This window comes from Talpa occidentalis, unplaced genomic scaffold, assembly GCF_014898055.3.
Source record: "Talpa occidentalis isolate TD23 unplaced genomic scaffold, MPIMG_talOcc4v2.1 talOcc4.4, whole genome shotgun sequence".
NCBI classification, from domain to species: domain Eukaryota; kingdom Metazoa; phylum Chordata; class Mammalia; order Eulipotyphla; family Talpidae; genus Talpa; species Talpa occidentalis.
In genome coordinates, this window is record NW_023604295.1 from 49994932 (window position 1) to 50018203 (window position 23272).

General features: G+C 38.9%; 1 protein-coding gene across 1 annotated transcript in view; it reads right to left on the reverse strand.

Annotated features, from left to right (window-relative positions):
* Window positions 1–3201: 3201 nt before the first annotated feature.
* The window catches only part of GAP43 (growth associated protein 43), an 88322-nt gene continuing 68251 nt past the window's right edge, over window positions 3202–23272 (reverse strand). Inside the window, exon 3 of the mRNA XM_037524580.2 lies at window positions 3202–3907. Coding sequence (XP_037380477.2) covers window positions 3819–3907 — 89 coding nt within the window. The 3' untranslated portion in view covers window positions 3202–3818. The remainder of the gene's footprint in view (window positions 3908–23272) is intronic.

A 23272-nucleotide genomic window follows, 5' to 3' on the forward strand; every position in this document is an offset into this window, starting at 1 on the left:
GAGCTGCTAAATGCTTTTTCCCTATAAAGTTGAGATAGAATTTGGTAATCCCTCCATGATCTCTCATAAGCTGAATATGGAAAGAGACCACTGGAAAAGACCATCAGATCATCTCAAACTGACCAAGGAAAGTGAGAGTTTCATTAGAGCAGCAGTCACAAGTTTTATTCTCATTTTTTTCTGGAATCCACATCAGTAGGTTTGCTCATGAATTAAATGCTGTATGAGGAAAAAGGAATCAGGTTGCTTCTTTGATTTCTATTTTAGAAATCCCTTCATCTTCAAACAAACTCAAATTGTATTACGTCATAACTGAACATAAATAAGTATTACAGACCCATTTAGATTCCTTCAAAAGCCTTACTTCATGCAGACTAGGCCATGGCTTTGCTATTTATGGGTTTAGAGACCAGAATATGTTCTTTTTACCATTTGAAAGAATCACCTGTCAGTGCTGAGAAATTTGCTTGCCCTTCACCTACTTTTAATTTTTCTAAAAGTAATCCACATGTAGATGTTTTTGAATCTAAAGATCTTGTTGCTTTATGAACAGAATTTAGAATCTGTTTCTGTCTTGAGTGGTATATATTTCCTGTATCTCTTTGAATTTGTGTGTGTTGTGCATAAATTTGAATCGCAGAGTTTTGTTTCAGTGTGAGGGCTGCTGTTATCCTTGGCATGTTTTTAAGGATCATTATAAGCCTCTCTGTTATAACCTTTCCACCTTTAAAATTCTATTGAGGGCCTCCCTGGTGGCACAGCGGTTGAGCACTGGGCTGCGAAGCTGCCCACAGCCTCTGTAGCATCGGTTCAATCCCAGGCCACTGGCGAGGGTACCACATGGTGCACAGACCTCTCCTACTGCGCCCGTTGCTCCCCTCAGCAGTGTACTTCATCAGTCTGCCTGTTCTGTTCCCTGCTCTGGCTCTGATGAATTCTCTCACCCTCCCGCGCTTCTGACTGTACCCAGTGCTTGTATAAATAAATAAATAAATCTTAAAAAAAATAAAAGTAAATAAAATTCTATCGAGGAAGCTAAACTTTATAAACTAAATAAAAATGGTCATAATAAGCAAAATCCCAACTGTGACACAACTAGCAAGACGGACCACTAAACAATGAATATTAATGTAGGCTCATATGCTATTTTCATTATGACTATGCATTCGATGGAGTTTAGAATTATACCTTGAAGAAACTGAACTGTGTTAAGTTATAGGGATGTTGCTCTGAGATATAGGTATGGAAGATAAATCAGCGCATTCATCTATCCTACAAAAAAAACATAAACCTTGCAGATAAAACAAAATTCTTTAAGCAAGGTATGCCTGTATGGCTCCAGCCTTTTTCCAACACTGCACCCCTCATGAGCCCCTAATCCAATCATGAATGAGATTGAGATATGGAAATACTTGCTCCAATATCTGTGTAAATGACTCCAACTCAGAACGAAATCAAAACTCATAAATTCTTTTAATATATTTTTGATGCTTTCTGAATTTTTTCTTTGTGGTCACTTCTCCCCATAAAAATTTCACCAGTGTCAGTAACAAGAAAAGATTATTTGACCCAGTGAGGACACATCTTTAACGTGACATCAGTTTTCTTCAAAGCCTGATGAGGTACCTGCTCTTCAGAGAGCTGAGGAGTTACCATGGAGTAGGTTGTACCTCTCAAGAACACTTATTTCTGTGATCTCCAAATTTTGAAGACTTTGACCCAATTTTCTCTTCCTTGTTAGGAAATCCTACAGGCAGACAAGGAAGCTGAGGGGAGCATGCTGGTAAGGGAAGGGAATTATTGCCAGGAAAGGGTATTTCTTTTAGGAACTTGTACCAGGATTAAATTAAGGAAGGTTTAGGGGCATTTCTTGGTCTTGGATGGGTATTATTTACTTTCTAATACTGGGTACTTGGAAAACAGGTGCTGGAAGGACATTTGAAAAGGACTGACAGTAGAAGAGCTAAATGTACACCTTTTCTTTATATAGTATCACCATCAACCAGAATGATTACAATTAGTTGAAAATCCAGTGGTTATTTTATGTAGGAAACAGTCCAAGAGAAATTAATAAACTATGGAAGATATACTTGACCAGATCACTATATGGGTTAAAATAGATATCTAAACAAAAACCTGGGGTCCCTAAGAGTAATACATGCTTCATTAACTTAGAAAAACCTAGAATAACCTTTCATTGGCTAAGCTATACTTTTCCTGAGTCCTGCAAACACTGAGGTTATTGTAATAAAAAGCAAGGCTTAATGCCTGCTATGGGTTGAATTGTGTCCTACATCCCTAATCCCTATGTTGAATTTTAATTCCCAGTACCTCCAAATGTTAACTTATTAGAGTCTTGACAGAGGTAATAAAGTTAAGGTGAGCTCATTAGCATGGGCCCTTCACCAATATGACTGTCTTCTTACACAAAGGAGAAATTAGGACACAGAGACACCCATAGGTGACGTGAAGAGGCATAGGGAGATGTCCATTTATGAGCTGAGGAGAGAGATATGGAATAGATTCTTTGTCAACAGCCCTCAGAAGAAATCAACCTTATCGGGCCTCCCTGGTGGCGCAGCGGTTGAGCGCTGGGTTGCGAAGCTGCCCGCGGCCTCTGCAGCGCCGGTTCGATCCCCGGCTGCTCCCCGGCCACCAGAGGAGGGTCCCACATGGCGCGCAGACCTCTCCTGTCGCCCGCTGCTCCCCTCAGCAGTGTACTTCGGTCCTTCTGCCTGCTCTGCTCCCCGCTCTGGCTCTGGTGAATTCTCTCACCCTCCCGCGCTTCTGACTGTACCCAATGCATGTATAAACAAACAAACAAACAAACAAATAAATAAATACATAAATAAAAAGACATGCCTCTTTAAAAAAAAAAAAAAAAAAAAAAAAAAAAGAAATCAACCTTATCAACATCTTGATTTCTCACTTACAGTCCAGAATTGTGACATGATAAATTTGGTTGTTGTTTTTTTTAAGCACCTGATCTGTGTACTTTGTTTCTAATGTTAATACTTCACCCAACAATGCCATTAAAGATGGAAGCCACTGGTCCTGACTGGAGTCTTAGCTTCACTTACCATTTGCTTATCAAGGTTGTTGGTGTCAGACTGGGAACTCAGAAAGAAGATGAACTATAAAATCTCAGTGTGTGAAATCAACTCATGAGAAGGTAGAACAGAAACACAGAGCCACTGGGGTTTGATTACTCTCATGATTTATTAATATTCAGATTGAAAAAGGAGCCTCAGAGCCGCAAGTTACGCTAATTGGCACATTTGCTTTATTTATTTATGTATTTATGTATTTATTTATTTTTAAAACAAACTGGATTTTTGAATTTTTTTTCCTTTTTGTTCATTCCATCACATTGAAAAGGAGGAAAAGAAAAATGGTTTTGAATTCACTTGATATTTTGGACTCCTCAGATGAACGGAACATTGCACACACACTTGGAACAGAGAGAGATAGAGAGGAAAGTGGACTCCCACAGGGCCACACGCACCAGATCAAAAAACTTGGATACAGTGCAAGAATTTCCCAAAATGATTGGATCATCATTACCAAAAACTCGCCATAACAACACCAAGAAACAAAAATGTTTAAGCCACACTGTTTGACTTGGGATCTTTCCTGCTTTTTTTTTTTTTTTAAATGTTTGCCACACAGAGAGAAAGAGGGCTAGCGGGTGGGAGAGGACAGACTCACAGACGTGAGCAGGACAGGAAGGGAAACTTCAGAGTGGAGTTGAGAAGAGGGTGGGGGGACAGGGTTCAGGAGAGGGGAGGGGAGGGACGTGGAAAGCCATTTCTTAAAGTTCAGGCATGTTCTTGGTCCGCCTCACGATCTTCTCCTTCACCCTCATCCTGCCGGGCACTTTCCTTAGGTTTGGTTTCATCTACAGCATCTGCGTAAAAAGCAAGATGGGGTGCAGAGAAAAATGAGAGTTAGTATTTTGGGGTTTTTAATTTTTTAATTTTTATGTATTTTTATATTTTATTTTATATAATTCTCACGTCATTTTTCATTTTTGCACAATGCATGCATTTTTTTTTTGGTTATATTCCTCATACAATTCCCACCCCCCTTATTTTGACACTAATCCCTTCTCTCCTTTCCCTCCCCTCCATAGTGTATCTCTGGTTTATAGGTGCTTGTTGATTTTGATTTTGATTTTATTATAATTAGTCTTTTTCCTGGCCCCTTGTTTAGGTTTTCTAAATTCCTGCTATGAGTGAGACCATCTGGTACTTTTCTTTTTCTTTCTGGCTGATTTCACTGAGCATGATCCCTTCCAGCTCCATCCATGTTGCTGCAAATTGCATGAGTTTATCTTTTTTGATTGCTGAGTAATATTCCTTTGCGTATATGTACCACATCTTCTTGATCCAGTCATCTATTTTTGGGCATTTGGGTTGTTTCCATAGCTTAGCTATTGTAAATAGTGCTGCTATAAACATAGGGGTGCAGGTGCCCCTTTGACTTAATGTTTCTGTGTGATAAATAGGAGTGGAATTGTTGGATCATATGGGAGCTCTATCTTCAGTAGGTTGAGGAATCTCCACACAGCTTTCCATAGTGGTTGGACCGTTTTGCACTCCCACCAGCAGTGCAGGAGAGTTCCTTGTTATTTTGAATCATCTGTTCATATGACAAGGCAGTTCATTTCTTCTTTTCATTGCCATTTCATGAAAAATTGAAGAAAAAATGAGACTGTTGCTATCCCATAACATAATTTCCACATTCAGAAGAGTTTATCTCCAGCATGTTTCTCATCACATATATGGATGGACTCAGAAGCCAGGATGTTTATTAGGGTCAAGGAGTGCACAAAAATTACCATGGACTTTTGGACTTTTAACCTCAACCTTACAATCAAGCCAGCCACACATGGGCTCTTAACCTAGGGAAAGTACAACTGCATTTTATCTCTTTTCCATCAACAAATTGTGACAGATAACCTGATGTAGATCATTGATCATCCATTCTAACCCCTCATCCACCATTTCTAGTATTATAAAGACTAGAATGCAAAATACTGGAATTTCCAGTTCCCCTTGGAATTAGAGTTGTCCATGTAACACAGTGGTGGCCAATTAGATAGAGACAGATCCCACTGGGGAGGTGTTTGCCCTTTTTCTTCCCGTATTCCTGATGACTGAGGCTACCAACTATCCCTGCCAGTGCAGCAACTACCTTCTGTCCATGAAGATAAAAATTGTATATAGGAAGATAGGAGAAACTTATTGTGTGATCACACCATTGCTGGACACCTTTTCCCGACTTCTTATTACATGAGAACAATTACAAATCTCTTTCAATCATTGTAGCGGTATGAAGTTTGCTGCAGTTAAGCACAGTCCAACTGAATATACTTATTCATAAGGCAAGAGTGCTTTGCATAAAAAAGGAAATCTTGTGTCTTTTTTTTTTAAAGATTTATTTATTTATACAAGCACTGGGATATAGGCCAGAGGCGTGGGAGGGTGAGAGAATTCACCAGAGACAGAGCAGGTAGCAGAACAGGCAGAAGGACCAAAGTACACTGCTGAGGGGAGCAGCGGGCAAGACAGGAGAGGTCTGCAGCACCATGTGGGTTTCTCCCTGGCTGGCCGGGAATCGAACAGGAGCTGCAGAGGCTGTGGACAGCTTCACAGGGCTGCGCTCAACCTGCCACCAGGGAGGCCCCCTTGTGTCTTTTTAAAGAATCATTTCCCCCCTCTCAGGAATCAGGAGTTGCTTTCTGACACTTCTGCTTGGTTTCCCTTTACAATTCAGTCAACTGATTTTATGCTACAAGATTGTTTACTATTATGCCTATTAACTAGTGGAAAGAAAATTAATTTATCCTGAAATCACCTTGTTACTAACCAACAAATACTCTGTGTCAGGTGCCCAAGACTACTCCCAGGCTCGATGATTTTCTATGAGAACTCACAAGTCTCAGCATATAGGCCTAGTCATGGCTATGTTAACTATAGCTGAAATGGTAAGAGCAAAATCAGCAAAGGGGAAAAGTTGTATAGGGTGAAGACTGGAGGACACCAGGCACAAGCTTTGAGAGTCCTCTCCTCATGGCGTCCTAGAGTTTGCCCTAGAAGGATGGGTGGGCTCAGAGTAGGAACTAGAGCAGGGAGTCTACAGGTATGTGAAGGACTGGGGCTTAAAAGGTCTAAAAAACTAGTCTTAGTGAAAGCACCTCAGAAGAATCCTTTATAGTCTTGAATATAGGACCTTGTCTTGGCACTTTATGGAAATAATTACAAAATTTGCAAATGCTGATATGAGTTAACATGCTATCATCAGTATTTTGTACAAAAACATTAATCATCATGTTGTCAAAGATAGATGAATGGTGGAGGCCAACTGGTCACTCTAATTAACATGATCCAATTAGCATAAATAATCACTTTCCTTTCTAGAGGATCAACCTCCCTCTGAGGTGGTTATTACTTAAGAAGAGGCCGGAGGTGCTAAAGAGTGGAGACATTTTCAATATCAAGTGACAAACAAGTGAGTGGAGTCAATGAACCCAGACCTGGCAGATGAAGTCTGGATGTGACAGCTGAGATCCAGCAGGCCAAAGAGTAGACAGTATTTTTCTATTATAGTTTAGCTGTAAAGAGTACTCTTTCTTATTGTAAATATGAAAGCCTAATATTAATACTGCTATTTTAAGATACTACAGGAAAATCAAGGTTAAATGAATCACATTTTATATCTATCAATCAAATGACTAGTAACTTATCCTCACTAAGAGTTACTGTTCTGCCCAGTGATGCCTTTCCCTCAAATTCGGTTTTCACCTTGGAGGGGAGTTTGTGGTTATGTGCAGAGAATAACTTTTTATTATGAGACAGAATATGTCTATGAAGAAACAAAAAAACTGATGATGTAGTTTAGTGGTTTGTCTCAAAAGAGGACAAAAAGGATTATTTTAATGAAATGGGGTGATTTTTATAATTATTTATATTAAATATTTAAATTCTCAAAAATTATATTTAGTCATTTTGAACTGGTGATATCAGAATCTGGTAATTCTATATGCTGTAATTTTCGCCACGCTTGGCAATTTAACCCTGATGAAAATATTACTTTTCCTGGATACAAAGACTTTTGAGAAATCACCATATATACTAGAAGCTTCCATGAGTTTTATCACTTCTGTGTTAACTTAAAGAGAGAAAGTTAAAATCATAGACAATAAAGTTGTATTCTTGCCATTCTAAAATTGAAGAATACTTCAAAAGGGAAGGAAAATGTGACCCTTCATTCATTTAATCACTCAATGAAATGTCCTGGGTCCTGCTATGTGCCACATAATTCAAATATAGCAGAGAAACTACAATAAAAACACCAAACCAAAGTCAATTTTCTTGGAACTTACATGCTAATGACTACTGCAATAGGAACTGTTTATTGGAAGAGGGCTGCTAAAGAGAAAAGTAGCAAGCAGCTAGCTAGACAAGACATCCTCAGCCCAAAGGGACATAATTTCTCCCAGGCCACTTCTTCTACATTGGCAAAGCAGAGTATCTTTCACGAATTAAGGATATGAATTTTTAATGCATTAAACATCTTTAATGAAAATATGAATTTCATATTTTAAAATATGAAAAACCCTAGTCATTTTTACATTCTTGATTCACAACCACCATGTCTAAGAAAGATCAAGCCCACATTAAGACAGTTACAAAGACAGAAGGCATTGCTCTATTCACTTGAAACAGTGGGATGGTAGCCTGAAAAAATTAGGGGGCCTGGGTGGATGATTTCACAGTGGTCCTTGAAAGATGTAGGAAACTGTCTTTCTGATCCTTGCTGAAGTAGCTTCTGTAAGCAACTCTTGCCTGTTCACATTCCATTCATTTCCTCGAAAGGGTGAGAATATCACGTCTGCACATTCTGTTGGTGAGCAAATACTAGGAGCATATGCAGCAGCGGCTGCTTGCGTGCTCAGTCAGGCAGCCGGGCTGCAAGGCTGCTGGAGGGATGGCGGTGTTCCCAGCTGCCATCGCCTACACTGAGCAATAATGGCCCTGTTTACTGGCTCCAGTCCAGGCCCCTCCACAGCCCTACATTACTGAAATTAGGTTGAGTGGATTTCTGAGTAAAACATTACCTCTTGGGACCTGCCCAGCTCTCCCCAGCCTTGTCAACATTGATTAAATAGAAGCTGCTATCATCCTGGGGACATGCCCACAATTACTCTACCAGTCACCACTGGGATAGGGGGTGTGCTTTTTTTTCCTTTTTATTTTCATCTTTCTTGATTGTTAAGCATCATCATCTCAAAAGCTCAAAGGAAAGTACTTTCAAAAATGCATGTGCCATTTCTTAAGCTATGTGCCAGATGGCAATCTGAAGCCTAGACCATGGCTTGTAGTGGTCACTGGGATCCATATTTTACTCTCTGCATTACCATGTTTTACATTTTAAGTTTCTGCCAAAGCATTGAGTAAGTATATTCCATTTTGATATCAACAGAATTATAATTCTGTTGTAATTACAATTTTCAGTGATTCCCCTACCTCTTGCTTTCTGACACTTTTGAAAAAAAAAAAAAAGAACAATCCTATTCTTTTTAACCCTACCTACTTGAGGTTTTCAAAGAGTAACAAAAAGGATTTTAATCAAGGAGAAAATGCAAACACAGCATGGCTGAGTCTCAGTGATAACTGAACAGACCACACACATCTACATCTCTCAAAGTCTAGACCTAGACCCAAGTTGATTTTTATTCTATCCTTGACTTTGTCACCTAGTCATATGACCTCAAAGTAACTATTTTCCCCTATTTTGCCTCAGTTCCTTTTTTTTTTAAAGATTTATTTTTATTTATTTATGCATACAAGAACCAGGGTGTAGGCCAGAGGTGGCGGGGGTGGGGGTGATGGTGGTGGTGGTGAGAGGATTCACCGGAGTCAGAGAAGGGAGCAGAACAGGCAGATCTACCAAAATACACTGCTGAGGGGAGCAGCAGATGAGAGAGGAGAGGGCTCCTGCGCCATGTGGGTTAGTTACCTGGCTGGGGATAGAACTCATGTCACTGCTAGTGATAGCTTGATAGCAATGAGGCTTTTACCCCTGTGTCACCACGGAGGCCCTGCCTCAGTTTCTTAATATATAAAAATGTATATAATAATGCCTACCAATATTGCAAGTTGGGACCGGAGATTGAAGGAAGGTATGTGAAGCACTTTATAAAATTTCAAGTTCAGAATGTAGAATGTCAAGATTTTAATCCCAACCTGTTGGATTTGGTTTAAAACCTCCCATAGAGTTCAAGATTCTCACCCCAGGAGGGAAATACAATTTTCAAAAGGAAAACTAAAAAACTTATTTTCCAGATAGATAATTAAGGAATTTCTCTTCTAGGATGTCCTGTAAAGTTTCTGACTGATTAAAAGATAAAGTTAAAAGTGAGTTATTAATTAGCGCTTCCCAAGTTAGACAAGTTGAAAAAGAATCTACGATGTCTTAACAATTTAGCCTATATGTTGAGTTTGTTTTCCTCTTACTTATAGAATTATGTATATGTGCATATATTTAATTATATAGAAATCTATATACACACATATACTGTGACCTTATATATTTATTTACATTTATATTTATACATATAAAATTACAAAATCACATCTCACAGGGAGTCAACTCTGCATCTCCTTGTTCTCTTCACAGTATAGCAGCAAAGGAGAACCCAGCTAGGAGAACATTTCAGGGGTATTCTCTATTGATAGATTTCACAAATTCAATTGTCTAAAGGGCCAGACAGATAACATTAATGTGAAAATCTGACAATAGGTAAAACCAGTGGGGAGATCTATGGGGAACAGGAAAGTGCAGGCCTAGCCTAAATGCATTCATACAATTAAAACACTCTCACTGGAAAAATAAAAGGGAGTGAGTGTCTGGAGTAAGACTCTTAAATTGTACCAGGAAGATACATTTGTGGATTCTACTCCAAAACTGAAAAGTTTGACTTTACTCAAAATAAAGGATAGTTTCAGTATATTTACCTTTAAAAACTAACTTCATAGCAAGAGTCCTAAAGAATCTTCTGCCTTCTCCACTTTGCTAAATTTAAGTCATTCCTATATTGAGAGGTTTTTAATGAATGAAGCAAAAAAAAATGCTTATTTCATATTTTACATATATCCTACCAAAGCAAAAAAGAATAGCAAAAGTCAATTCTCAATAGCATCTCTCCCTTCACTTGCCATTAAAATTTTCTCTATATCTTTACAGGAACATCCTAGAAGAGAAATTCCTTAATTAACTATCTGGAAAATAAGATTTTTAGTTTTACTTTGGAAAATTGTATTTCCCACCTGGGATGAGAATGTTAAACTCTATGGGAGGTTTTAAAACAAATCCTATAGGTTGGGATTAAAATCTTGACATTCTACATTCTGAACTTGAAAATTTTATAAAGTGCTTCAAATACCTTCCTTCAATCTCTGGAAAACTTGCAATATGGTAGGCAGGCATTATTTTCCCATCTGTAATCAGGAATATTATCGGTACACCTCATAGGGTTGTTATGAAATTTCAATGTGTTAATTAAGAATTTAAAATACTTAATGATGAGTGGAGTATTTCAGTAAGTGCTCAGTAAGCACTGGCTATTATTAGTGACTGGAAAGGAACAGACATTGGTGTGATGTGTTCTATGTGCCAAGCATCATGCTAACAATTTTCACATATAGGTACTCAATTTAGATCTTTACTACTCTCCATTTTTTCACCAATAAGGAGGAAATTTTTATACCTACTTCATAGATTTGTGATCAACATTAAATGAGAGGGAGAAAAATCTAACACACACCCACTACCTTCCTCACCTCTGTGACAAATAAGTGCAATCTTCTCCCTTTGTACACTAACTCACATATATCCAAACTTAGTCAACAGTCAGAGAAACTTTTTTTTTTTCACAAACCCTGGAAAAATGTGAACAAAGTCTTGATTTATGAAGTTCTTGCTTGCAGACTAAAAAAAAAAAAATTCTTTGAAAAAAGATTTTGAAGTCAAGGGACAAAGTTCAGAAGTGATTCAAGGTCAAAGATGACAGTTGGCCAAACTTGAGGGGCATGATTTTTGTGATGAAAAATTAAGGCTACTAAACAGCAAGTTCTCCAAAGGCAAGAATTTCTCTGCTATAGTCTCAGCATAAGAAGAGGATGATTTCCCTATTTCATACCCAGATAAGTAGTAGCCAGTTGGTTGCAAAAGGAAATAACCTTATTTGGCAGCTTAACTCCATTGATTACCTAAATTTTGTAGCAAAAGTGTATTTGTCATACTGAAGAGGCAAGACCAAGTCACTTCTCTACCCCTAGAGGTGTACTCATTTTTGTTTTAATAGTTAAGTTAGAGAGGATGGCAATTCTCTAGGTTTATAATATATTTTTCTTTTTTTTTAAGATTTATTTATTTTTTTATATAAGGACTGGGGTATAGGCCAGAGGTATGGGGAGGTGAGAGGATTCATCAGAGACAGAGCGGGGAACAGAACAGGCAGATCGACTGAAGTGCACTGCTGAGGGGAGCATTGGGCAAGTCAGGAGAGGTCTGCTGTGCCATGTGGATAGCTCCCTGGCTGGGGATTGAACTCGAGCTGCAGTGGCTGCAGATAGCTTCATAGGTTGCCTCTTAACGCCTTGTGCCACCAGGGAGGTCCTATTTTTCATTTTTAAGAAACATTTCCTTATTGGATAATAATTATCAGATCCCAGAATTAAAATGTGCCAAAAACTTCTTATTCCTTAACTTTAAGAAAAACAATGAGATCCAGTAAGATTATTCAGATTTATTATGAGAAAGATCTTTTCATTTCCAGGATGCCTTGCACTCATGAGGACAAGGCATATGTTGAGGGAGAAATTCCTGGGGCTATGTGGAACAATGCCCCAGGAACAATGGGCCAATTCTTCTACCTTGCACTCTGTCACAGACTGGCTTTCTCAAGCAAAGAATTCAAGCAGACTATGGAGAATAAACAAAGTAAAGATGCAGTAGGAAATGGTCACTTTATTAAAAGAACTCCAGACAAAGAAATGCCATGCATCTTTTGGAACATCTTTTGTTCAAACATGATTGATGTTAGTATTTTCCTGCCTAAGGATTATCTGTAATTATCTCTACTGCATTTTTGGAAGAAATTAAAAATTTTACAAAAATAAGATCTCATTTACTTAATATTAATTATTTAGGTCCACACCTTAGAAGATAAGGAAAACTCAAACATGCTAATCATATTTGTTGATAATTTTTTCATTGAATTTACTTCTTTTCTGTCACACAGTTTTTAACTTTTATTGAAACAGACTGCTTAGGCACTGTATGAACCGGGGATCGGTTAATTTCAAAAGTTAATTTGTCCTTAGTTATTTCTATATACTTCTTGTTGAGTTACCCAAGATCTTATCTGGTCTCAGTTACAAAAATGAAGTAATTTGTATTTGTCAGACCTTAAAAAATTTAATCAGCTATCTCCTAGGTTACATGGATTTCATTTAAAAATTCAGTGAATCATTTGTAATGTCTAACATATAATAAGTAAGCATATATTAAGTTAATATGACATTAGAAAGTTTGACTTTTCAACATTTGTCTTTGAAAACAAAAACAGATCTAGTTTGTCAAATCCCATGGCCTGATATTTGATTAAATGATTTGATTATCTGACTCTGGCATTAAAATACAGAAACCAAAACTAGACATATCTAACTCGGTAAAAGTCACTCTAATAGTGACTACATCTGCCTAAAAACTTTCTTTTTTATGAACATCTATTGCTTGGATAACATTACAAATTTAAAGTAACATTTATGAGTCATATCAGCCTTGCCATGACTCGCTATGATCTGTTTGGGTAGCCAGACAATTGTTTATCTTTGTGTTTAATTTTTCCATATGGCTATATCTACACAGCACAAAGAACTCCAAAGACTTGGCAGTTGTCTTGCTAATTTTATCAATGCAAATGGATAAACCACATAATTCAGAAGAAAAATGCAAAATCTGCGTATATTGTGATAGAGTTGACTTGTGTTTTCTCATCATATTATAAAATAATGAAAACTAAAGGAGATCTTAGAGGTTATCTGCTCTCAGCTCCTTGTTCTCTGGGAGAAAGACCAAAAAGGGAAAGTTCCATGATTTGCCCAAAGTCACACAAGTCCTCCCATAATTCCACAATGCCTCTCACAAACTTTGGAGAGGAATGAATTCTACTGTTTGATTTTTAACTTACATTTTTCTTTACTGTATAAGTGATCTATTCCTTCCTCCCTCCTCTCTGTCTACCTCTCCTTTCTTCCTTCCTCTGTTCCATTTCTCAATCAACACAATACAGTTTTGCTTTAAGGGCTACCAGAAGTAATTTTAGATACTCTGGAGGTTTGCAGATAAGGGCTGGAGATTATTGTTGTATCAAACTTCAACATATTATGCAGACTGAAGTGGATTATTTTACGCAGAGAAGGAAAAAAATGGGGACCACTAAAATTAGTAACTTACGTTAAATAGTTATCATCAGTGATGACTAATGAGTTACTGTATAATGAAAGTTCAAGAGTAGTTAAATTTCTACAAATGCTGTCATATCTAGAAATACATAAGAGATCATTATTATGGAAACAGAAATAAAAGCACATGTCATACCCCTCATCTAGCACCTCTTCCACTTCACCGTGCAGCACAACGTTAAAAAAAATGAGTTTTTAACTCAATTGTGAAATTAATTTTAAAAACATTATTGTAACAAGAAGGCTTCATAAAAGGTGTTTGTGTTACATGCTTGCATGTGGATAAATGAATGTGATCCCCATCTCTTACTGGGACAATTCATTTTGTACTCATTGTATATTTTGACTTTCTGGGGTCTGAAAAATTATGGCACAGCCTTTGAGTGAAAAATTGCTTTATGAATCAATAGCACTCACTGGAACACAACTAGAACTATATTGGAAAAAGTAATGTTTGTGTCTGTGCTGATTTTTTCTTTTTTGTCAAAGATCTCAAATTTCCTTACTAATATTTTATGACAAAGAATGCAATAGCTCTGGCTATTTGGGGACAATAGCAGTTAAAAAATAAAGATTCATGGTGATTCTGAAGCTTACCTGTGATAGAACTATGGAATCATATATGTTCTGTCCATTATATAATACTGCCATTTAAAAATCATTCCTTTGAAGACTTTCTTTTCTCCACCCAATTTTCTTTTTGTAATAAAGTTCCAAGACACACAATAGGTCTAGAATCTACCTTCAATTATCATTCCTTTTTCAAAATTCTATTTATTTCAAATTTATCAGTTTGCATACTAAAACCTTGTCATAAAATAAGGCTTTGGAGACCTCCAGCAATGACACACCTAATAAATGAATCCCCTACAAAATTAGCAGATGGACAATCTCTGCTTCAACAGGCCATACCCACTCAAACTTCAGAGTTCCTGACATTCAGCTACACTCTACCTCTCTTGAGCTTTCCTTTGAGTTCTTTCTTCTAGAATAACACAGAACAATATATATGCTCAATATATTCTCTCTTGTACAAGACTGTCCCAAAAATGTAAAGATAAAAGCCCCTCTCTTTAAGTTTACTAGCCTCCTCTTTTCCTCTTCAATCCACAAACGAATAAACTAAATTACGCCACTTTCCTTTATCTCAACTTTATTTTTCAGTGAGCTGACTCTAACCATTTTTCTAATAGTGCTCTTTTAAAAAAAGTTTTAAATTATAACTCTTTTTTCATTTACTATTGTTCTTGAACTTTGTTGACTACTATTTATACAAGCACTAGGTACAGTCAGAAGCACGGGAGGGTGAAAGAATTCACCAAAGCCAGAACAGAGAACAGAACAGGCAGACTGACGAAATACACTGCTGAGGGGAGCAGTGGGTGCGGCAGGAAAGGTCTGTCACGCCATGTGGGATCAAGCCGGCGCTGCAGAGGCTGTGGGCAGCTTCCCAGTCCAGCGCTCAACCACTGCGCCACCAGGGGAGGACCCCATTGACTACTCTTTCTTTGAACAGTATTGACTTTTACTTGAGTCTATACTCTAGAATATAGAGACAATTAAGAAATCCTCCAACTTTTTGTTTGTCAAGTCCCATTGCTTTTTTATTGTTCCAGGAAATGGCTACATGGCCTGCTGTCTACTCTTTAAAGGCCCACAGGAGACCTGTGGTGACTCCTTTATTTACCTGTAGCAAGATTCAACAAAGATCTTCTCCCTTTGTCTGAACCTGCTGACAAAGCCAGGCACAGACCCTTCAACTTCCCATTCTTAGTCTGATGAATGAGGAGCTAAGATTAGAATCATTTGTTCCTCTGAAACAAGCTAGACACACAAATAAACAAATCCTCTTCAACTAACATGTAAAACAGCCCCAGTTGTAAATAACCCCAGCTGTAACCTGCAATAACCTAAACAAAATGATCCCTTGAATTGATGTTGCATTTTTATCTTTGGTCTTCTTAAAATATTCCTTTTTTGTTAACTTCAACAAAGATTGCACCTTGGATTTATTTCTGCTGTTTCCTAATTTTTCTTTTGCCATTGTGGGTTTAGTTTTCCCTCTCTGCTCTTACCATGCCGATTACCCAAGATTTCTACATTCTTTTTGTGGACTCTGAATTAGAAAACCCATCTTAATGACTTCTGCCCTGATTCCATACCAGATAACCATCAAATTTACATTATCATCTCATATTCTTATCCCTCTATGTCATTATAAATCTATTATTTTCTTTATCACAAAATTTAATGACGCCTCATCTCATACAGATCAAATTCTAATTTCTACTGCCAAACATTGCTCAAAGTACATACTAGACTTTACTACCAGCTATAATCCTATGTCTTAATCTATACTGGATATCACACAGCCACTATCACTATAAGAATAAAAAAAATTGACCTATATTTAGTGACCCAAGTATAAAACCCTCTCTTTCTGGACCTATCTATTTGTGTTAGTTCTTCTTTCTCAGCAACACACATCAATCTAGTTGACACCATGAAAAACCTACATACTTAAAGAGAAGAGAGACCAGTGATACTAATATTGCTGGGACGTGGGGTCATGAGGCAATGGAAGCAAGTGAAGGTGGGCAAGGAGAATGTAACATCTAACATATAAAGTTAAGGAAAATAATCTAATAGGAGTTCAACAGGTGTTGGAGGCTGGTAGAATACAGAAACTAGAAAAAGGTCAACGTGGATATATAGATATATAGACCAATATCTTGTAGGGCAATCTGTCAACCAGCAATAGTGTCACCCAATCACAGGTCCAAAAACAAGATTCTCCTCTCAAAGAGGGTAGACGAGAATAAGACAAGGCCTTCGTCTCAGAGAAACCAAAATACAAATGAGATGAAGGAAGCAGAGATTCAGGTAAAACAAATCAAGCAGAAGTCTAGTTAATAGAACTCTTCCCAAATGAGAGCACAATTATTGGTGTTCAGGCACAAGTTGACTTGATGTTCACTTGACTGCATACAGAGCTCTTTAAATTATCTTAGTCTAGGAATGCTACCTCCCAAATTCTCTGACACAATTAAGTGTGAAACTAAGGACACAACATTACTGAAGATTTAAATAAGATACAGTAAAAAAAAAAAAGTTCCACAGTCTCACTATAATTTTTCTTGGACATGTTTGATATCTAGTGTCTGTCCACCTGTCTTTGCCATCACTGCTGACCCAGCTCAGAGAATTCCCAAAGAGTAGCACAGAGGCTTTCAAACACATCGAGTGGCCTTGGCCTCTATCTTTTCCATCCTGTTTTCTTGTTGAAAACTAGAAAATACTAGGGATGGGAAGAATAGGAGTTAATTTTGTTTCCTAATTTTAATGAGATCTTGGAAGGAGATGTGGTGGACTCAGGGACATGCAGTAATAAATATAGGGATAAAGAGAGTATTGAAAATATTTAGGGTATGCGGTCAAAAATGAGAAAAAGAAATTTTTATCGATGTTAATTTAGGATAAATAATAACATAGAAGGAAATTCTCTGAAATGTCCAACACCTTCTAGCCAAGGTGTTGGCAAGAAGCACCAGGAGACACCTGTAGTTTACCAAAGTTGGGTTTCTTGACATGTTGCCACTAGGGAGAACATATGCTTTGTGAGACCAGGAGGCATCGAGGTAAGAGGTGTTAGAAAGGTCTACTTAGCGATCGTGCTAGGTGATTTGGAGGTGGATTTAAGAAAGTAGAGCTCTGCTCTGGATAGGATGCTCGTGAATCAAGGGTCATTTTACAATAGGACATCTCAGTAAATAGTTTTTAGAAGGAAAGAGAGATGAGGCAAACATCATATTAGCCAGACTAGGGAAATGCTTGGTATTTTTCTGGTTTAGACATGTCCTAGTCAGTCTGTGTTCAGACATGGTGAAGGTGGTCTTGTTTCATCTTGCAGCATCACAAAGGTCCAGTGTTAGTATTCTATGAAGTTGTTTATATTAACAGAATTCTAGAGTTTATCTGTGGCTGCCAGGACAGTTCCTGGCTGTCAGGGCTGTTTTCTCTGTATCAGGAGAAATAGATGTTTCTGTTAAGGCCCATCCTTGTCTTTGCCTGCATTCCACTCTTTTCCATCTAGTAATACGTACAGATATGGAATTCCCCTGAGCATCACAGCAAGAGAAATAACATTGATTACCCAGAGACAGTGAAGACTCTACCTCAACTTAGTGCCATCAGCTGAAGCCCAATCCTGAAATGCTTTTATTGACTCATAAAGATGCTTATGGTCCCCACGGATGAGTGGCACTGTTTTCTCATTTAAAATATTTTAATTAAATAAATCCTTCCCAAGGAAGAAAGAACCAGTCAGATGAGGGTCTGTCACCTCAGTTGTTTTCTCACTTCACTGATATGACAAGACAGCAAGTTTGGGCTTTTCACCCTCCTTCTCTCCCCCCCTTCCTTTAATGGCCTGTCAAAAGGAAACTCCATCCTGTGTTGGCATTAATGCCTGCTGTAAATAAAGAGGAAATGGGAGGAAGGAGGAGGAGGAAAGAGAGGGGTGTGTGTGATAGGAGCTAGATTTGCAGCTCAATTGCAAGGCATCTCTCAGAGTGTCTAGACACCAGCTGCCTGGTAACCATGGAAACCCTCTAACTTTGGCTGATGGGCTGAGGAGTAATGACTCTCAGGAGATGTGGGTGGGAGCACAGCGGTGGGGGTAAAGGGAGGAAGGTTGGGAGTGGCAGTTCAGAGACTGTTAGAGTAATTGGGAGAAAGCAAAACTTTTTGTGAAAGGGGCCATTGGCCTCGGTGCCATTTTCCTCTTGCAGGGCAGACTTGTGGTTACAAGGTACAGAGCTGCCACACCCAGCAAGTATCACAACACAGGTTGCTAAAGATGAATAGCTGAGTTGAAATGATTACATTTCTATTAACCTCCTGCCAGTACCAAAATGCTTCCTCAGTAAACTAATGCCTTCCACGGTAAACAGACACGATCAACAATTGTCTCCAGTAGTCTCAGGAGTAGGAAATTCCAGTCCACAGATCGGCTGCCACTGTTACAAGTACTTAGCAATGAAGATTAATCACAGCGCTTTATACCTAAAGTGTCCTCCCTTCCAGCTGCTCCCATTTTCCCTTGTCATATGCCAGGGTTGCTCTGCTGTTTAAATAAAGGAACCCGGTGGAGAGAATATTGCGAGAATGAGTAAGAAATGAAGAGTTACCAGTTTAGAGCCAAATCATCAATCACACAAATATAGTTTGTTCTCTCTGTCTGCATATATATTCCAACCATCAGAGGTTTCCAATCCAAAGATTTTTAAAGCTTTACAATTGCCTGTTGTCACCCTGCTCCCTTCCTACTACACATTCCCTTTAGATACGGATTTTCAGATAATATTGCAGGCCCCACCCCAAGTCCTTCTCATCATGTAATTTTGTGCCCATCCCTGACCTGCCATGTCTGTTCACTCTGCTAGAGACATCTCCATAAAGGGGGGGGAGTACTATTTTCTCCAGCCCTACTTAAGTAAGGGGCAGCTGAGTGGCCAGGTGAAATTATTTAACACGGAAGGCAGGTAGGTCCTGGGGAAAGGGAGAACTCTCACTCCTGTGGCCCGACTTACCCCCTGGTACTGCTTGAAGGAGACATGGAAGGAAACACATGGAAGAGACACTTGGGGGAGAGACATGCGGGGCTGAGCATGACAGCCGCTATCTTGATGTGGTATCTCCTTTTGTACCAGTTTTCTAGCACCTGCTTCAGCACCCTTTCTTTCTGTGATTCCCTCCAGAAGGTGCCTTAGACTTGTAGCTCAGAGACAGCTACACTGTGGGCTGAGTTTGTTTGGCTGGGCATTTGATGGGATGGGTAATTTTGGGTGTTTTATCGGGGAACTTTTATTAGGAACTTTCTTCTTTGCTCTCTATGCACACTAATTCTATTAAAGATCTTTCATGCTGTGAGTCTGCTTTGCCTTGTGCACATGGCTGGAATCCTTCAGTGTAAGTGTGGGCGTTCTTAGGTACCCCTCAGTGACATGCTAACAACTACAATTCCTTGACTGAGTTCCACGATACACAAGCATGCTCTGAGGACTTCCAGACTCTTTGGTAATTAATGCACAGCAGCCCTCTCCCCAATTTCTCTATAGCCTTACAGGGTTTTGCCTTTGCTCAGGCAGCCCTACCCAACATAGTTAGAATCCAATAGAAGATCTACTGGCTTATTGGAATTATCTAGGTCACAAAACTGTTTCCAATTGTGCAAAACTTATCGATGGTATGAGAGTTAAACTAAACTATGAGCCTGAGACATTGATGTTGCTTTTAACCAGAGTCCAAGGAAGAATATGTGTGTGTGAATGTGTGTGCATGTGTTTGTGTGTGTATGTGTGTGTGGTATAAAAGCAATTTAGTGTCAATTTTGCCACTTTTGCATGATTTTTAAGCAGTGGTTCCTCCGTATGAAAAGAAAAAAATGTTCCAATCATACTGAATTATAATCAACATGTAGGCAAATTCAACTTATTAAAAAAGTGCTACTAATAGGTAAATGCTGCCTTAACTATAATTTATGATGAGTAGAACATTTTAATGCACTAGAGTCTTTATTAGACATTAAATCTTCCATGAGCTTGGTTTGATGATTGAACATGAAAGAAAGGTAGCTCACTCTTAAGCAAAGCTATGTTTTTGCCATCTAATTCCAGTCAGTCTAGAATTCCCAGTGGTTTTGAAATTGCTAAAATGGTTCTCTGCATTTAGAGACATACTCTTTGCACAGGCAGATGAAAACAATTTCTCCTGCTGTGCTGTGTTCTATATAAGGAGTGAACATGAAGCAGTGAGATTTGGGACAGGATCTGGTGCTCTTTTGCCATATGGTCACTGTCCAGCTGCCAACACCTTTCAGTCATTAGGAGGGATGGGAATATATGCAAAGACCCTGTGAATCAACAAAGGACTTCTAGAGGAAAAAGAAAAGGGATTATATCTGTCTAGGTGTCAGGAAGGAGTCAGCCTTCCTGAGTGTACAAGTAATTTGGGATCAATCTGGCCATTTCTTCATGGAATCTCTGGATTGACTAAGTGGGTATCTTCTTTCTCACTCATTGAATCAACCATGTCTACTGAGTATTCACCACCTTTTACAGTTTCTTGGGATTCCTCAGGGTACAAAACAATAATAAAACAAAAACTCTCTTCATGAAGCCTATATTATACTAAAAAATCAGTGAAATGTATGGCATGTTTGGTGGTAAAAGCCAAGAAACAAAATCCATAATTTTGGAAAGGAGAATTGAGAGCCTAGGACGAGAATAGGGTGGCAATATTAAACAGAGAATGTCTCTTTGAGAAGGCTACATGTGAATAAAAGCTGAAAAAGTTTAGGGAGTGAATTAAATCAGCAGCTAGAGAAGGGTGGTTCTAGGCAGGGGTAACAGTAAGTGCAAAAGCTCTAAATGTAAGCATGTATGGTTGCTGGAGGAGCAAGGAAATCAGTATTGGTTAGAATGGAGTAAACAGGGGAGAATACATGAAGATGAAATCTGAGTGGTGATTACCTAATGGGGATTATGTTAATCCAGAGGATTTTGAGATCATTGAAAGGACTTGGCTTATACTGAAATGAGATGGGTGCTAGAGAATGTGAAATGTACTCAAAGTCTAGATATATTTTGAAGATGGAGCCGACAACTTTGCTGACAGATTCAAGGGTGTAAAAGAAAAAAAGGGGTAAGGATAATTCTAATTAGATGCCCTTGGCCTCAGGAAAAGATGCACCTGTCATGTCCTGAGAGGAGGGAGATTTGAGAAGGAGCATGTTCAAGGAGAAAAGACAGGATTTTGGTTTTTGAAATGTTTAGTTTGAGGTGTCTATTAGATGTATAAGTAGTAATGTAGAGTATGCAGGTGCTGGGATGGGGAACTACAGATGAGACACTGGGACCTATCTGTAGACACTGGTTAAGCCATAAATTGGGAGAGATCACCAAAGCAGTCATCATAATTAAGAAAGATAGGAGTGGAAGTTCAAGACCAAACCTGCAACATTCACAAAGCAGGAAATGAAGGAGAAAGGGCTAATGGAATTGAAAGGGAATAGCTAGCGTGTTAGCAGAAAGATCAGGAATAAGTAATATGCTGGCAGAGCAGTTTACAAAAGCATTTCCCAGAGTAGGAAGTGATAAACTGTCAATGCTGTTGGTAGGTCAAAAAAGATGAGCCCTTAGAAAAGACCACTGGAGGGCCTCCCTGGTGGCACAAAGGGTTAAGACACAAACTATAAAGCTAGCCGTAGCCACTGCAGCATGAGTTTGATCCCTGGCCAGGGAGTTACCCACTTGGCACAGCAGACCTCTCCTGATTTGCCTGCTGCTCCCCCCAGCAGTATATTTTAGTCAATCTGCCTGTTCCCCACTTGTCTCTTGTGAATCCTCTCACCTCCCACACCTCTGGCCTGTACCCCAGTTCTTCTATGCATAAATAAATAAATCTTAAAAAAAAGAGAGAGAGAGAAGAAAAGACCACTGGATTTCCATGGTGTGGAGGTCACTTGTGACGTTGGTGAGGTTGTTTCAGTGGCACATGGGAGGGGAGGTATGTTTGTTGTAGATTTAAGAGAGAATAAGAAGAAATAAAGTAGAGGCAGTGAGCACAGACAACTGGTTAAGAATATAGACTACTGGGCCTCCCCGGAGGCACAGCAGTTGAGCTCTGGGTTGTGAAGCTGCCCGCAGCTGCTGCAGCACTGGTTCAATCCCTCGCCACCGGGCGAGGGTCCCACCTGGAGCAGACCTCTCCTGCCACCCGCTGCTCCCCTCAGCAGTGTATTTCAGTCAATCTGCCTCTTCTGCTCCCCACTGTGCCTCCGGTGAATCCTCTCACCCCCTGCCCTTGCACCTCTGGCCTACATCCCAGCTCTCTACACATAAATAAATATATCTTTAAAAAAAAGATAGAGTCCTGGGAATCCCCTGGTGGTGCAGGCAGTTGAGTGCAGCGCTGTGAAATTGTCCATAGCCTCTGCAGTGCCGGTTCGATCCCGGCCAGCTGGCAAGAAGCCCATGTGGCGCGGCAGACCTCTCCTGTCTTGCCCGCTGCTCCACTCTGCAGTGTATTTCGTCAGTCTGCCTGTTCTGTTCCCTGCTCTGTTTCTGGTGAATCCGCTCACCCTCCCACGCATCTGGCCTGTACCCTGGTTCTTGTATAAAATAAATAAATAAATCTTAAAATAAAATAAGAGTCCTATATATAGGCTAAACCATGAAAATTGTTGTTTGAGCAACCGTGATGAAAATTCTGCCAACCTTGATCTACTCTCATAGTGCTTTATGACAGATTTTGATTGAACCACCTCAGGGGACTGTCATATTTTATTTTCTACATGGTATGAGATTCTGGTTTAATCAAAACATAATGCAGTAATTCAGAGTTTTAATGAGTTTGAGATTTTCTGAGAACTAATATTTTTTAAGTCTGAAAGACCCCAAAATATTTTTTTCTGAGCACAGTGAGTTTAAGTGGCAGTTAATATAAAGTACTTTGAAATATGTAAAATTCAGTGTTAAAGTATTGATATTTAGAGGCTACACAAAAAAATAGTTCAGCTGGCATTTTGTCAGACATCTTTATCAACGAACACTTCAGCATTACAATAAAAATTGACATTTGTATAATGGTCTTGAATCATTTTTGACTATGATTACTAGGCTTCTAATGTTATTTATACTTTATTATATCCCGAGTCTTTCCCAATTGGAAATCCA